The sequence below is a fragment of the Canis aureus genome, chromosome 8 (assembly GCF_053574225.1).
Source record: "Canis aureus isolate CA01 chromosome 8, VMU_Caureus_v.1.0, whole genome shotgun sequence".
Classification (NCBI taxonomy): domain Eukaryota; kingdom Metazoa; phylum Chordata; class Mammalia; order Carnivora; family Canidae; genus Canis; species Canis aureus.
The window spans coordinates 2,825,611-2,841,983 of NC_135618.1; the positions used below are offsets into that span (position 1 = coordinate 2,825,611).

Consider the following 16,373-nt stretch of genomic DNA (forward strand, 5'->3'; position numbering starts at 1 on the left):
TGCTGCCATGTGAACCAGGGCATTGGCATGGGGCCAGGCTGATAGAGGAAAACGCATCTACAATGTGTGTGTGGGGGTGAAGGTAAGAAGTGACAGTGGCCTGGGACACAGAGGGGGTCGGTTGGTTAAGCATCAGGCTTGCTTTGGGCTCAGGTCACGACCTCAGGGTGGTGAGCTGGAGCCCACGGGGGGCTTGAAGCACAGCAGGGAGTGTGCTGCAGATTCTCTTTCCTCCCGCACCCACCTCCCTGCAGCCCCCCCTCCACTCTCATGTGCCCTTTCTCTCTCTCTCTCAAATAAACAAATAAATCTTACAAAACACTAAATGATAGCAGCTGGAACAAAGAGAGTGGCAGTAAGGAAGGAGGGAAGTAGAGTTCAGGGTGTGTGTTGGTGCACTAACAGGCTGACAGATGACGCCAGAGAAGGCCTTCTCAGGTGAACCTGTGGGCAGGCGCCAGAGCTCCCTGCCCAGACCTGGAGTTCACCAGCAGGAGTCTGGTCCACATGTGGAGGGCGTGAGTAGGAAGAGAGAGGAGGCCTAAAGAGGCAAGGTGTTGGAGTTTGCAGGTGCCCTGGTGGGAATAAAAGTCCTGGCCATGGAGCTGACATGCCAGAGAGAGACTTTGGGATATGCAAAAGGGCCTGAGAAAAAGGAAGGGGACTTAGAGAGGGAAAGCCCCATGGGGGGACAATATGACCAAGGGAGGAGCTTTGTCTTAGGGCCTCAACTGTCACACTCCTGTGTCAATAGCCACTTGGAGAGACTCAGAGAAGCTGGGACACTGATAGCTGATAATGGCATGACGTTTTTACACATTCAGTTGTTTTCTCCCTCCCAGTCATTCTCTGCACAGCAGCCAGAATTCTTAAATAGAAACCCGATCTTCACTTGTTCTGCATAAAACACTTCAGAGACTTTTTGGATAAAGACCAAAATCTTGGTCACTATTTACACAGCCCTGCGTACTCTAGTCCCTGCTCACCTTCTAGCATTTCTTTGAGGCACCCTGTCCCACCTCTAGGATTCAGCTGCCAGCGTCTTTTATCAGGTACAAAAAATGAACAACATTCTGCTTATTTCCAGGCCTCCAGACACGCTGTGTCCTGGAACTGAGAATACTCTTCACTTCGCCTTTAAGTTCGTGCCTGAGTGTTGCTTCATCGGGAAGTTCTCCTGTTACATATTTTCACAGACACCTCCATTATCCTTTCATAGTCCTTGTAACTGTGATTAGTGATCACTTAGAAATGCTTCCTCAAAAAAAAAAAAAATATTTTCTCGTATCTTTTGTCATGAGCAGACTATAAACTCCATGAGAGAGGAACTGTGTTTGCTTTATCATCATGGTATGTCTTGTACCCAGCACGGTGTCCGGCATGTATCAGTCATCAGCAAATATGTGTTGAATGAATAGTGAAATCCAGGGATTGTTGTTAAACACGGAGCAGCTACACCTCAATCTGTAGCCTTGGCTTCTCTCATGGCAGCACCAATAGTTGCTCTTCCATAACAGAGAAATAAGCATCTTCCAGTAGGGAGGGACCTTCCCAAACCCTTAGACCACGTTGCTTAGGCAGTGCCTACTCAAGAAGAATGCTATAGTTGCGAGGCAAAGAGCAAGTAGATGGAAAGGACAGAAATGCACCTGAACTTGCATCTGGAGAGAGGAGAATGGAGGGTGGGAGATTCGACGACCTACACTGAAGCAACCAAATCCCTAAATACAGACAATCCTAAGCAGAAGGAGGATGTTCAATAGATATTTTGCTAGCATGGATTTTTTTTAAGGTATTAAGTGAAATTTTGAGATATTTGTTTTTCTTCTTGAATTCTCCCCCTGCTCTGTCCTCCATTCAACCATACAACCAGTTCCATACTTTCTTTCTGTCTGTCTTTAAAGATTTATTTATTTATTTGAGGGGGAGGGCAGAAGGAGAGGGAGAGAGAACCTTAAACAGACTCCACGCTGAATCTGGAGCCCAACGCAGGGCCGATCTCACAATCCTGAGATCATGAGCTGAGATTAGGACCTGAGCCAAAACCAACGGTCAGACGCTCAGTGGACTGCACCACTCAGGCACGCCTCCATATGTTCTTGCCATGAGAAAGGTTTGCGGCAGGACTTCTTGGCTTCTGTTTGCCCAGCGAGGATAACAGAATTTACAGACAGAGGGAAATTGGTATCCCTGTGTGAAATCAGGAGAGAAAGAAAGTTCTTCAAGGAAAGGAGAGTTTTTTCCACATTGAAGGGAAGGTCTGCTAGTCCTTAAACAGAGGGGACGTGGACAGTCCTCCCTGGAAGCACCTACGAGGATAGGAGGACTTCAGAGGAAATCTCCAAGTGATAAACCAGGTAGGTTAGCAACCATGCTAGAATCCTAGCCCTGCTAAAGAGTCCCTTGTCCTGTGCAAGGCATAGAAGTGACACAGTGGGATTCTTGATAAGGTCATGTGGTTGTGGAGAAATCTAGCCGGTACCAATGCGGACAGATACCAATGTTCTAATGCCTGGTCCTGGAGACCTTAGACTCTCAACACAAACCTGAGTGTGGGAGAAAGCCTGAAAAGACCTAAAAAAAAAAAAAAAAAAAAAAAAAAAGAAAGACCTGAGGTTGACTGTCACCAGCTCAGTGGGCCTGGGTTCTCAGAAGAGAAATTCAGTGATTTACAGACAATAATGAAATGTGATTTTACTTGCTCATCCAATTAAGATTCATACCTGCCACTTTAAACAAGTGAACAGTAATAAAGAAAAGGTAAACTAGTCCTCTTTCCCCATTTTGAAGGGATAGTTCATTTTTATTTAATGATTTTAGAATTTCTTAAATATGCAAGGAGCTCAGGACCGAACTATCTGCGTTGAACTGATATCATCATCAGTAGACGGCACTTAACAGTACCCCGATGATAAGAGTAATAAATAAACCCAATTTTAATTCATTCTGATAGTCACGTCATGCTGCCCATGTCTGTGGGGGCTGCCCTCTTTATCTAGAAGAAAAATACTAACAGTGAGCACCAGTCTTCCAACAAATAGTTGACCTATTATCAGTAAAGTGCCTATCTCAGTGAAGCACAAAAGCATTTCCTTAAACAGAATAAGGCAGTCCGGTATGTGTTCCCCGATACAGAGGAAGATGCAGAGGCAACAGGTCTACTCCAAGAGCATGTTGATGATGGCAAAACCAACTTGACATTGGTGGTGAATTGATGGCAAACAATTTTGAAATTTGTAAGTCAGAATGCTGCCCACTTACCTATGCGGCTTGATACGGAAACAAGCTTTTCATTTTTAATCATTTTTACTTGTGAATTCTTTTACTCATTCATTCCTTTTTTTCCCCCCAACAAATATGAAGCCTCATCATGGGCTAGCCATTGAGCTGGTGCTGTAGGAGGCACAGAAATGAACGAGACACTGGTTAAGTCCTCATTTTCAACTTGGGAAAGTGACAATTCATGTGCAAGAAGGACTGTAACGCACAGCAACTAGTGAGTTTGTCAAAGGCAGGGGACGGTGATACTCCACCCTTCTTTTTTTTCACTTTCTTTCTGCTCCCTTCCCTTCGCTGCCTTTTCTTCTCCATCAGGGCTGGCATACATAATGTGTAAGAGTTTTATAAACAGGTAGGAAATACCAGGTCTCTACTACCAAGTCTGGGTGCGAACATGGACACTAGAATTTAGGAGAGGCAAAAAGAGTGGGATCTTTAAATTGATAGGAAATACTGTTTCCCAGTGTAACCAGACATAACTTTTTTTTTTTTTTTTTTTTTTTTTAGGTAAAACCGCAGAGAAAAGCTGAGATATGGCAAAATGAAGAAAGGTAGGGCCAGTAACGTGTTGGAACTAGCTCACATTCATGACTTATGCTTGTCAAGTAGTGAGGAATTTTGCGAGCCAGATATTAAGCTGTAAGCAGCTCGAAATCGGCCATGGTGGACATATTTATATCACAGAATGAGGTAAATGCTGTAAATCACGACTTAAAACAAAAACTCAAACAAAAACAATAAGTTGTGGGTGGCGCAGCGGTTTGGCACCTGCCTTTGGCCCAGGGCGCGATCCTGGGGTCCCGGGATCGAGTCTCACGTCGGGCTCCCTGCATGGAGCCTGCTTCTCCCTCTGCCTGTGTCTCTGCCTCTCTCTCTCTCTCTCTCTCTCTGTGTGACTATCATAAATAAATAAAAATTAAAAAAAATCTTAAAAAATCTTAAAAACAAAACAAACAAACAAACAAACAAAAAAACCAATAAGTTGCTTTACCAGCCCTCCAATGGAAATGACAACTCCAGAATTTTTTCAGTTTCCTGGTGGGTAAAATTATGGGTATTATGTATGTGAACTTGAATAGCCTCTAAGAGAAGTAATACTGTAACTGAAGATAAGCCAGGGCCTGCAGGACTGTCTGTGGGTGCTCGAGGACTGGGAAGCTTGTAGAACTGAGAAGAATAGAGGCGACCCTCCACTTCCCTGGTCACCAGGAGTAGGCCAGAGCACCATTCGCAGATTTATGGCTGGCCTATGGAATGAAAACTCTCTTTACCCAAATGTCCATTATCCACTCATCGAATGGTGTTTCCTGTGAGATAAGTTTCTTACTGCAGCTCTGAGGGAAGGCATGGTACAGAAAGGGGGCCTGTCTGGAGCCTATTGTTATACGATGTGGACTTGACATATCATAAACAGTACTTATATTTTATTTACTTATTTATAACTAGACACACATATACAGACAAGGTAACAAATGCCTAAATGATCCAGGAAGGCCCAACAACAAAAATAAAAGGTCTTGCTTTCTAACGTCAATAAGATGCTCTGGTCTCATCCTGGTTCTACGACTTTTATTTTATTTATTTTATTTTTTATTTTTTATTTTTTATTTTTTGGTTTTACGACTTTTCAAATGCAATCAGCCACACTCCCCAGGGGACTCTAGTTCCTTTTGTTAAAAAATAGCAATAAAGATAAAATCTAGGGGCTAGAAGTAAAGATTCTAGTAGTTTATGTGAAGATTTGGGGAATATACAGCACGCTGATAAAACCACTTGGGTTACAAGGCAGAAAGTACAATTTCTTTTTAAAGAAAAGATAACAATTTTATGATGATTTTGAATTTAACCAAGTATTTCTTTCACCATAATATGAGACTTTTAAATCTAATTTCTTTTTTTCTCCAGTAGTTTTAGTGTAACTCACTGCCGCACCAAGCAACGTTTGGCCTCCTGTGTGTAGAAGTCCTACTCCTATACGATGCCTCAATGCCCTAGAACGGCTACCCAAACAACCCCTCTTATCATCATTTTAGGGGATAAAGTATGTGAGAAGTAAAAGAAATTCTACCCCATTTCCTGAAAAATCATAAAGAAGAGATAGGCAGAGGCACCTGCATGGTTCAGTGGGTTAAGCGTCTGGCCTCCTCTCAGGTCACGGTCCCAGCGTCTCTGTCTCCCTCCGTCTCTCTCTTCTGCTCCCCCTGCTTCTGCTCTCTCTCTCTCTCATTCTCTCTCTCTCTCGTTCTCTCTCTCTCTCTCATTCTCTCTCTCTGTGTGTCGAATAAATAAATAAAACTCAAAAGAAACAAATAAACAGGAGATACAAGCAGCAGACATCTAGTATGTCCTGTGGAATTCTATGCGGTTAGTCGGTATCAGCAATACAAGGGGCAAGTCTTCGAAATTTTGCCTACAGTTGGCCTTTAGCCTCTTATTTTCGTGAGAACTTTAGTCCACACGGCCTCACCGATGGTTTGGGGTTACAGGGGATCTATGCAAGTACCATCAGCTCAGTATTCCTGCCTCAGTCTAGGTTTTCAATTAGAGAACGTCAGACCTCACATCTAAATAAATGCCAAGAATCCTCAGAATGTTTTCAAACCTGCAAAGTTCAAGTGGAAAGATTTCTGCAGGTAACGTCACCTGGTTTCATGGGACTCGACTCAAAATAGACAACAGCATATTGGATTATAATAAATTTCATATTCAATATTATGCTTTAATCATATTTAAGTATTCTATAATTCTCTTACTAGTAACTCCAGAAATGTTGGGTCCATTCCTAGCCTTTTCATTTTCACAGAAAATAAAAACAGAGCTTATCAAGTCTTAGCCACATGAAGTTCCAACTCAAATATCCTTTCCAGTTCCTACATACACCCACATATACGCACATGTGTACATACATGTACATACGTGCACGCCGAGGTGGTGCGTGCACACATACGCACATATTTGCATTAATTGAATCATTCTTCCAAGAGAAAACCCAAATTGCCTTATTCTTGTAACTCGGTAAATTCGTCTCCAGAAGATCCACAAATGTAGAGCACGGTTTCCCAAAGTCTAGACAGGCTGACCAGGCACTGGCTTCCTGCTTTTGGTTTTGATCAGAAATTTGTTCTTAAGATTCTGTGGTTTATTTTAAATGCTTTGCCGCCAAAGAGATCCCCAGGAGGTCAGATGCTTTCAGGTTGACCCTGTAAAACTACACCCTCTCATCGTGCGTGTCCAATTCGCATCAGAATTCATTAGGTCCTGCCATTTGAGGGCCCTCCATGGTCCTCCCAGTTCCTTCAAAGGTCACTTTCACCGAAGACGGCTGACCTTACTGCCAGGCTTCCGGGGCAACTTGGGTTCTCGTGCCCCAGGCTTCAACATGGGGCTGCTCCCGGCTCATCCTTCTCCCATATTCCTTGTACTAGGATTCCTGATATTTTACCATCTCAATCCGTTTATAAATTTCCTTCCATAATATACTATCCTTCTAGGTCAGCACTATCCATCGGATAACCCCTCCTCTTCAGTTTAAGTAGGAAAATTTCAGTTTAGATGGAAGCGTCTGGGAAACTGACATCTGTAAGTTCATTTCCAGGATGATGCGTGATTCCTAACCACCCTGGACTGTCATGTTGACCTAAGTCATCTAGAGAGGATAAATAATTTATTCTCACGGACATAACTGTATTCAGAAAAGATGATACTCTCCAACAGGGCCCAGTTGAGATAAGGAGGAGACTGGAATGCACTAGTTTTCTGTACATCTGCAAATCTTGGGGAAATAATTTGTCTTTTATCTTTTCATTCATTTTATAATAGGTGCTTTTCTGAATCTCAATGTACGGCTGATGTTTTTTTAATAGAAAAGGGGGTGGATGTTCCTTCCTACAAAAGAAGGCGAAAGAATGATTTAAAACGGGGACTAGCAAACTGCAGACAGTAGGCCAGATTTGGCCTGCAGCCTGTTTTGGTACAGCTCGTAAGGTAAACACGGTTTTTATGTTCTTAGAGAGTCACACACACACACACACACACAAGAATGTGCGACCCGGATCATGTTTGGCCTGCAAAAATCTAAAATATTTACTGTCTGGTCTTTTATAGAAAGTGTTTACAGACCTGTTTTAAGACAGCTGGAGTAAAATGATAATTTATGATATTTTCTATGTGACAGGTACATGGGATTTTATATGTTTTAACTCATCGAAACCTCATAGGATCCTTAGGTGTATTGAGAGCTGAAATACTGTCCCCATCTTGGAAGTGAGAAACCGAGGTGTGAAAAGTCAACATCACGCAGCTTGTAAGGGTCAGAGAGAAGATTACAGCAAGGCAGGTGGGGACCAGAGCTTGCATTTCATCTGTCAGGAGAAGCGTCCCTGCCTCTACTGCAAGCTTCTCCTCCGTAGAGGAATCCTGAGTTCTGGATCCCTCAGTTAGGACTTCTCTATGGATTTGATTTTACCTGCCTTTGGTTTTGCAAATGCGTGTTAAAATCTTTAGCTGGCCGTTATATTCGCATTGCCTTTATACATTTATCCCTTTTGTTGTTTTATGGCATTACTTTAAGAGGACTTTGGGAGGAAAGGAGAAGTATAAGTACTGGCTCCACCATTCTGAACTAGAACTTATCAAAATTTATGTGCAAGAAAATGCACTTGGGAATATACTGATGGGTTTCCACCCGCTTTATGCTTTATCGCGTTTCTTCTCTGATATTTTGGGAGCTTCCCCGTCTGTCCTGAAATGGTGAAAGTAAGAATCCAAGAAGCAGGTTTTGGTTTTAAGTTCAAAACAGAAAACATTTGGACAGTTGCATTATTTTCCTATCTTTAGACTAGATAAGGAAGGGAATGCAATAGGAAGGGAGAGAAAAGGGGACTCTGTGACCTAGTGTGATGCTGGCATCAAGAGAACGGTAAACTCTGTTCAAGGCAGAACTTTCTGCGACTATTTTCTGGGGAATGCCAGGAACTGGGGGCTATTTCTGGATATGACCCAGTCTCCATTCCAATGAATGGCACACATTGCCTGGACTGAGCAGCTGATAAAAGTTCTTTTTGTTCCTGTTGGTGAGGGCCCCCCGCTGACAGTGGTCACCAAGGTGCTGGTTTATCCTCCTGGAAGGTTGAGGCCTTGAGGTTTTGCTTAGCTTTTAAATGATCCTGTCAGTGTGAAGAGCCTCACTTTCATGGCCTGGGATGATTTTAAGCCAAAATAGTAGAGAGCGTGGTTCCAGGATTCCCAGTGAGGAAATGGCAGAAGTGGTATTTATCAGTCAGGAGCCCAGCAGGAAAGAGTTAATACACTTAACTGGGTGATGTTAGAAGAGTTTAATGACATTTATGAAGGTTTGGAGAGGTTTAGGAGCATCAGTGAAGGTAACACAATACCCTGTGGCAAGCTACAGCAGGTTTACCTTCCTAAGACCTGACAGGTTAAGGGGAGACAGTAGTTTCCAGAACCTAGAGAATTTTTTTTTTTTTAAACCCAGCCTTTCTCAAGCTTATTTGGCTAATCCTTTTTTTCATGTAATATCTGTTACCATCTTGTGGAACTTTGGGAGATGCTGGTATGGATGTATTCTTGCCTAATGAGGTAAACTAAATGATTCCTCTTGACAGTATTCCTAATTTTATGGTTCTATGAAATTTTAGAATTGGACCTGTCATCCAGAGAGGCCAATTTAAAAAACAGCCTTAGCTAAACTCTCGGTTTCAGGGTTGTTATTCCATGCTTTATAGCTGCTCCTTAGTGGAGAGTAAGGAACTGTGTCAAAGATTCATTCTTAATGAAGCAATTTTCTAATTTTATATTATTTTTGTGTTTCTTATTTACCTATGGTTTCTGAAAACTCGGGATTTAGAGGAAAACTTAGAATATATTACTAAATACTTGGCTGTTGCAGTGCTTCAAATATGCCAAGATCTGAACGTGCGTAATAATTTCATAAATATTGTTGAACAACAGTACCGCGTAGCATTAATAGAGGAGGATAATTCATTTTTATTTCACTGGGCATACATCAGCACGTGATTTTATGCAAAATAAATCGTTTAAAGTTCAAGAGGGAATTGAGAATAAAGATTTTGGCTCTTCCTCCTCTTGTGACTAGAATCAAAATAATAACCAATGGGCAGAGAGGAAGCAGAGGCTCTTTCAGCCCCAACTAGCAGGGTTCTTAATATCTTAATATTTGAATTCTTAACATTCTTCAGATGTTCTTAATATCTGAATTTTCAGCAGGCAGAGTTGATGTAAAATCCTTCAAGATGTCTCTTTCACTGTGGTCTAAACAAGAAGTTCTATCTTTTGTATTTTTTATTTTGTTTTCTAAATCTTAACTTCCTCCCTTGCTCAGAAAGTTCATTTAAGAGGGACAACAGTCTGTCCCTTCACAATATTGTTAAGTAAGTGATATATCTAATGTGTTGGGCACCCAGAACTCTGAGGAGAATGGACTTTGTTCTTCTTCTATTACTGTAGAAAGTAGAACATTTACGTACTTACCCTAGTGCGTAACATGTGATATGATATCTGAGGCTATGTGGCATCCTAGACCAAAGGGTGCAGGAGTACATGGCCCTGATGAGAGCAATTCTCTGACATGTGCATTGTGTCTTTGATAGAGAGAAATGATCACTGTTTTAAGGGTAAGATAGTTTAACTGTTAAGAGAAATAGTGTAATGTAGTGTAGTTAAAAACCAGCCCTGGGGGATCCCTGGGTGGCGCAGCGGTTTGGCGCCTGCCTTTGGCCCAGGGCGCGATCCTGGAGACCCGGGATCGAATCCCACGTCAGGCTCCCAGTGCATGGAGCCTGCTTCTCCCTCTGCCTGTGTCTCTGCCTCTCTCTCTCTCTGTGACTATCATAAATAAATAAAAATTAAAAAAAAAAAAAAAACCAGCCCTGGTGGGGAGGGGGTGTTACTTTCATGATGTAACTATTTTTATAATGGTCATTTTCAAGTCATGAACATGACATCCTTGACCATGGACGTGGAACAAGATGTGCAGTGGCCCACCATTACATCTGGTTTCCACCATGCAAATATAGAAAGAGATACATAAACCCAAGAGCATTGGTAATAGTAAAGTACAGTTAAATAATGAGGAAGTATTGTGTTTTGACTATTTATCACCTTTGTTTTCAAATAATCGAGTTAATGGTCAGTTGATATGATTTGATTTTTACTAATGGTTATCTTTAACAACCCACTCGAAAAAGTCCTAAAAATTTAATAATTGGCTTTTGTGAGCTAGTGCCAGGTGTCTCCCCTACATCATTGCATCAGAGTATAGACTTAAAGTTCGATAGTTCTGAATTTGATTCCTCGCTCTGCCACTTAGAAGCCGTGTGGCCATGTGAAATTATATTTCTTCTTTAAGCCTTAGTGTTCGCAAACGAAAGGTAAGAGTAAAAATTACATCTGCTTTGAATAGTTGTTGTGAGGATTAAATAAAATGATAGCTCCTCCTTTCTCGGAAAGTGAGGGCCCCATGGCTAAAAATTTCACATCGTCCCTATTAGAACTGTGATCACAAAGCATTTTTTTTTTTAAGTGAGAGAAAGCTATTAAGAGGAATATGCTCAGCTCTACCTAATGATGTAATTTGCATAATTCAATGGAAGATAGGCAGACTTCTCTAAGGATTCAGAAAACATTCGGTACTATTGCTGAGAATGAATACTTTTCCTTGGGATATGTGTAGTTTTGTTCCAACAGACATTCCTCCTGCTTTGAGTGGTTAGATGGCAGAGAAGATCTTGCTTCTTAGGGAGTCTGCACAGCATTGCAGTGTTTTGTGAGACCTATAGACTAACGTCTCCTTTTTGATTCTTCCTTTACAGATTCTGTACAGGAGAAGGACGATTGACCCTTTTACAGATGGTAGAAAGGGGTGGAGACTTACATCGGTGACCTCAGAAAAGGAAGGGGGTGAGTTAGAAGACAGGCGTAAATCTGAGTGTTACGGTCACAGAGGTCAGCCACAGCTTTATATTGATGCAGTCACTGAGATTCAGTAAGTAGTGTGATCTTTCCTTATGGTCTGTTGCCCTGAGAGGGAATTTCTCCTAACGCTGCTTAACAAAAAATTGGGGTGGTGTTTTTTCTTTGAGATTGCTTCCAATAACTACAGAGAATCACACAGACGATGGAATAGAAAGAATATGACTCAAACAAATATTCTGAAAATGAGATAAAATTACCAAACCGTTGTAGATCCTGGCTTGTCTGTTCCAAGACTACAAGGTGGTATCTCTTGTTTTGTTTAAGCCAATTTTATCAAGACAGTCATTACAACAGACGAGTTTCCAGACCAGATGTATATATTGAGAACCCTTGAAAGTCGCAAAGACTCCACAGAGCACAAGAAATCTATATTTACGTACTTGAGTTACAAAAAAGTAAATCAATTACAAATGCCTCTATACTAACGTCTTGAATAACAAGGAAGAAGGAGAGAACATTCAGTGTTATTTTAAAGAGCTTAACAAAAGTAATTAGGATTATTAAGTTTTTAAGTGAAAGACTTTTGCTGTTCAGAGTTCACAATAAAGATTGGCTTCCTTCAAATTGCTAAATTTCATCCATGAACAGTTGGGAAATGTTCAGGTGAAAGAAAAAAAAAGTAAGTGTGACATATCTGAAACAGTTTAAGAATTAACTGTAGTAATGGGAAAGTGTGTAAAAACTGAAGTAGTAAACAAAATTGAAAAAAAGGGACCCCAAATATTAATTCCTTCTTCTAGCTTCTCAACTGGGTACAAAACACTGATTAAGTAGTATTTATTAGGTCCTACTGATTTAACAGCGACAACAACAAACTTGATGAGTGTTTGTGCACTTTTTTGCCCACTGAAAACCACCTACATAGATGTTGTGACTTTAAATTAAAAAAAAAAAAAAGAAGCAAGTTCTGGAAAATGGTAACCAATTGCTGAAAAACACTAGCGATCAATTGTATGACAATGCAGCTGTTATGAAAGGTGGGGACAAAGGGCTGCAAACGTTCTTTAAATACTTTAATAAGTAAGCAGAATATGTGCCATGCCAGCTCATTTCTTTAATCTTGTCAGAGAAAAAGCTGCCGTGACAGTACCTGAGGCCGTTGACTACTCTAGTATTTCGCAACAGCTATGTTTCCTTTTCAGGTTCATCTCCTGGAGTATTTTTTTTTTAATTTTATTTATTTATTTATGATAGTCACACAGAGAGAGAGAGAGAGAGAGGCAGAGACACAGGCAGAGGGAGAAGCAGGCTCCATGCACCGGGAGCCCGACGTGGGATTCGATCCCGGGTCTCCAGGATCGCGCCCTGGGCCAAAGGCAGGCGCCAAACCGCTGCGCCACCCAGGGATCCCTCCTGGAGTATTTTAAACAATGGGGTACTTAAATGCACATGCAACTTATATTTTCATTAAAAAAAAAAAACTCAATGTACAAAAGGATCGTTCTGTTGCAAAGTTGCTTGAGCCTCGTGTGATAGACTCAAGCATAGTTTAAGGACCTAAAGTGTTCTTTTTCTAAGAGTTGGAATACATAAAAAGTTTGTAGAGAAAGCAAATGAATTTAACTGTGTCATTTTACCTGCTCTTCTGAAGAGATTTTGAAATGTCTCAATAAAACAAGTGGGGAAGTACAGCCTCCTGATGTGTAAGTATATAAAAAAATGTCATTCTATCATCTTTAAGTTTTCTTTAAGGATTGAGGGAAGGGGCGCCTGGGTGGCTCAGTGCTTGAGCTTCGGCCTTAGGCCGAGGGCATGACCCCGGGGTCCTGGGATCGAGTCCCACATCGGGCTGCCCGCAGGGAGCCTGCTTCTCCCTCTGCCTGTGTCTCTCTGCCTCTCTATCTGTGTCTCTGAGGAATAAAAAAAAAAAATCTGTAAAAAAATTAAGTAATTCATTAAAAAAAAAGATTGGGGAGAAAATATGAATGCAAAGTAATAGAAGCTGACTCAGATGCAGTGGAATTGAGTGATGGCATTAAAAGAAATTATTCCAACATTGAGAAGCCAATAGTAGTAACAAAAATTCATTGGGTGACGCCAACATTCAATAAGAGGAAGAGAGAAAGTTCAAGGAAAAATACTGAATAAATTCTTTGATCCTTTGATATCCAATTAATGAAGAAGGATAAATTATGTGAACACACTGGGAGAGACATTTGAGATGAAATCCTGGCAAACCTGAAAATAACAGCTCATTTATGAGACTTCATTACATCAACAGGAAACTGGAGAATGATCTGTGGATTCAAAGAAAGGTGGAAATGCTTTGAAATCCTACAGCTCATATGGAAAATGAATTAGATAAAATATTTCCAAATTATACAATAATCATAAAAAGTTACATAATGTGACCACTTTCACTGACAGTTTTCAGAAGTTTCTTTTTCATAGATGAAGCTGAAACAAGTTTTTCTAGCATTAAAAGCAATGCAATCGGTCATGCTAGAGGAAAGACTGAATTATCTCCCTCTTCTCTCTAGAGGATACAATATTTTAAATTTTTCGTTGTACAAAGAAGTGATAAAAAAAAATCACAGCCAAAGAACATAAATGAAATCCATCTCTATGAGGTATGTCAGGCAGGTGATCAATTATGTGTGTTAATTATTACGGGCTTTGTGGTATTTGCCAGTTTTTTAAATTTGTTAATTTGTCGTGATTTCTTGTTTAGAATAGAGATCACACCTTGACTTTCCTACTTCATAATGCACCTGTAATTTTGTGTTAGTTTGCTTAAAGAGGGCTCCCCCAGCTGTGTGGGGTCTATGCCAGAGCACGGCCAACCGTCTGTGGCCTTGCTTGTATGCTGGGGCGGAAAGCAAAGGAGCGGGCGGGGGTGCCCCGGGCCCCCCACCTGGGTGCCCCTGAGTGGGTGCAGCAACCCCTCGGGCCGGCAGCCCGGCGTGGGGGCAGGCTGGGCCTGGGGGCCTACCTGAGGCCGTGCAAACGGGGACGAGCCGCGTGGTCGTTTCCTCCCGCAGACCCGGACACGCTCTGTCCCTCGCTGGTCCGCCCCGAGGACCGAGGACACCGAGGAGCTCAGCATGCACCGACGTGAGTGGAGGACGGACAGTACCTGCCAGCACCAGGCCTGCACGCGGTGAGAATGCAGGAGGGCGGAGCTCCCGGAGGAACACGAACTAAGAGAAGATTCGGGGAAGACGGGGCCTCGTGCAGACATCCTGCCTGCACGGAATCCGTCGCCTCACACTCAGGTGAAGGACACTGATGGCCGTGCCCGTGAGGCCTCTGCACCCGTGGGGGAGAACACGGGGCGCGGGAGAGTAAGGCCGCCCTTCCCGAGGTCTTCCTGGCCACCGCACTCCTGGGCCTTCAGCAGGGGAGACCCGGCCTCTCCTCCACCCCTGCGGTGCTGCAGGAGCCTGGCCACCAGTCCCCATCTGGAAGCTTCCCTGGGACCTTTAGGAGCTAGGCTCCGGCTGCCCCGAGCCCCGGCCCCGGAGCTACCAGGCTTTCCAGGCGGGCCTCTGGGGGTAACCGAGTCAGGAGGCCGGGCCCTCTGCGGGGACTGGTGCCCCCACCAGGAGGGCCGGGCGAGCGCTTGCTCCCCGTGCTCTGGGCCAGGAGAGGCTCTGGTGGGAAGGCCGCCGGCTGCAAACAGGTAAGGGGCTCCCCCAGATACCTGACCCGCTGGCAGCCTGGTCCTGGACTCCCTGCCTGAGGACCGCAGGGAACACGCCGGCAGCCGGCGAGACACCCAGGCCGTGGCATCCTCTTACAGCTGCCCGACGGGTGAAGCTCTCCCTCCCGGGCACAGCCTGGGTCAGGCTTCGCGCTGCCCTGCCTCGAGGAACCTGGCCTTCCCCAGCCTGCCCTCAAGCCACTCCCACCGACGACCATGACAAAATGACAACTCAAATGATTGAGACACAATGACGTGCCAACCTCGGGGTTGACTGTTCAGAGGTGTCACCTGGCAGGTGCCACCTGCACCCGCCCTTTCTAAGGACAGCCTCTTCTGGCAGAGTGAGAAGGCGGAAGACTGACACCTGCCCAGTGTGTTCACGTGGAAAACTCCCTGGCGGTGGGCGCTCCTCTGCTGGGCTCCTGTGGAACACTCTCCCCGGCGGCCTGTGCTCCCCCACTGGGCTCCTGTGGAAGACTCTCCCCGGCGGAGGGAGCTCCTTTGATGGGCTCCTGTGGAGACTCTCCCTGGTGGCCTGTGCTCATCCAATGGGCTCCCACAGAAGACTCTCCCTGCTGGCAGGAGCCCCTTGACGCGCTCCTGTGGAAGACTCTCCCCGGTGGCAGGAGCTCCTTTGACGGGCTCCTGTGGAAGACTCTCCCCGGCTGCCTGCGCTCCTAGGACACCCTCCTGTGGAACACTCTCCCCAGCGGCCTGCGCTCCCCCGACGGGCTCCTGTGGAAGACTCTCCCCAGGGGCCTGTGCTCCTCTCAAGGCTCCCCGTCCTCATGAGGTGCTGCCCCCATTTCTGTTGTTAAACTCGTTGGACTCTTATTTGCCAGATGCGGTTCTAGATGCTTGAAGCTCATCAATGAACAAAACTTCGCAAATGAAATTTTGATTTGGTGTCTATTTGGTAGACACTTTCTAAGTATTTTTTAAAAATCTTAGAAACTTCCCACTTTCACATTCGGACTGCCTTGGTATTAAATTCCGCTTCCATGTTGTATCTATTTCCTTTTAACGGAAACACGTGTAGTCAGAATAAATACGATTATAACTACCAGTAAGTTTGTGTGTAAGGCATCTGTTTCCAGGAATGAACGTGCCTGAAATTTTTCTTAGATTTTGTGACCGTGTTACCCAGACGTGGCACTCCAGGCTCCCTGGACACTTGTTCTAGTGAAGGGTGAGCTAATGCTATTTGTAACCATGCAGTGATTCTGCGTATCGTATTTTGTCTAACACTCTGTTCTTTATCAGTGACCATTACTTTCAGGTTAGTAGGTTCTCGGCCCCCAGGCAAAATTTCTAAAAAATAAAAAATAAAGTTTTAAAAACCCGTTGGTTTATACATTGCTCCAGGCTCATACCAGAGAAGTCTGGAAAATTGCAATTTTGTTAATCAGGTTGAAAAATAAAAAAACGTAAGCAG

General features: G+C 43.5%; 1 protein-coding gene across 15 annotated transcripts in view; it reads left to right on the forward strand.

Annotated features, from left to right (window-relative positions):
* LOC144318267 (uncharacterized) overlaps positions 1-16,373 on the forward strand; it is a 158,306-nt gene that overhangs the window by 109,929 nt on the left and 32,004 nt on the right. For 6 of the 15 annotated variants that reach the window (XM_077905026.1, XM_077905027.1, XM_077905029.1 and 3 more), the window contains exons 1-2: positions 3,833-3,969; positions 11,130-11,302. In XM_077905026.1, coding sequence (XP_077761152.1) covers positions 3,940-3,969; positions 11,130-11,302 — 203 coding nt within the window. In that variant the 5' untranslated portion in view covers positions 3,833-3,939. The other 9 variants (XR_013384081.1, XR_013384082.1, XM_077905034.1 and 6 more) reach the window with 6 other exon arrangements.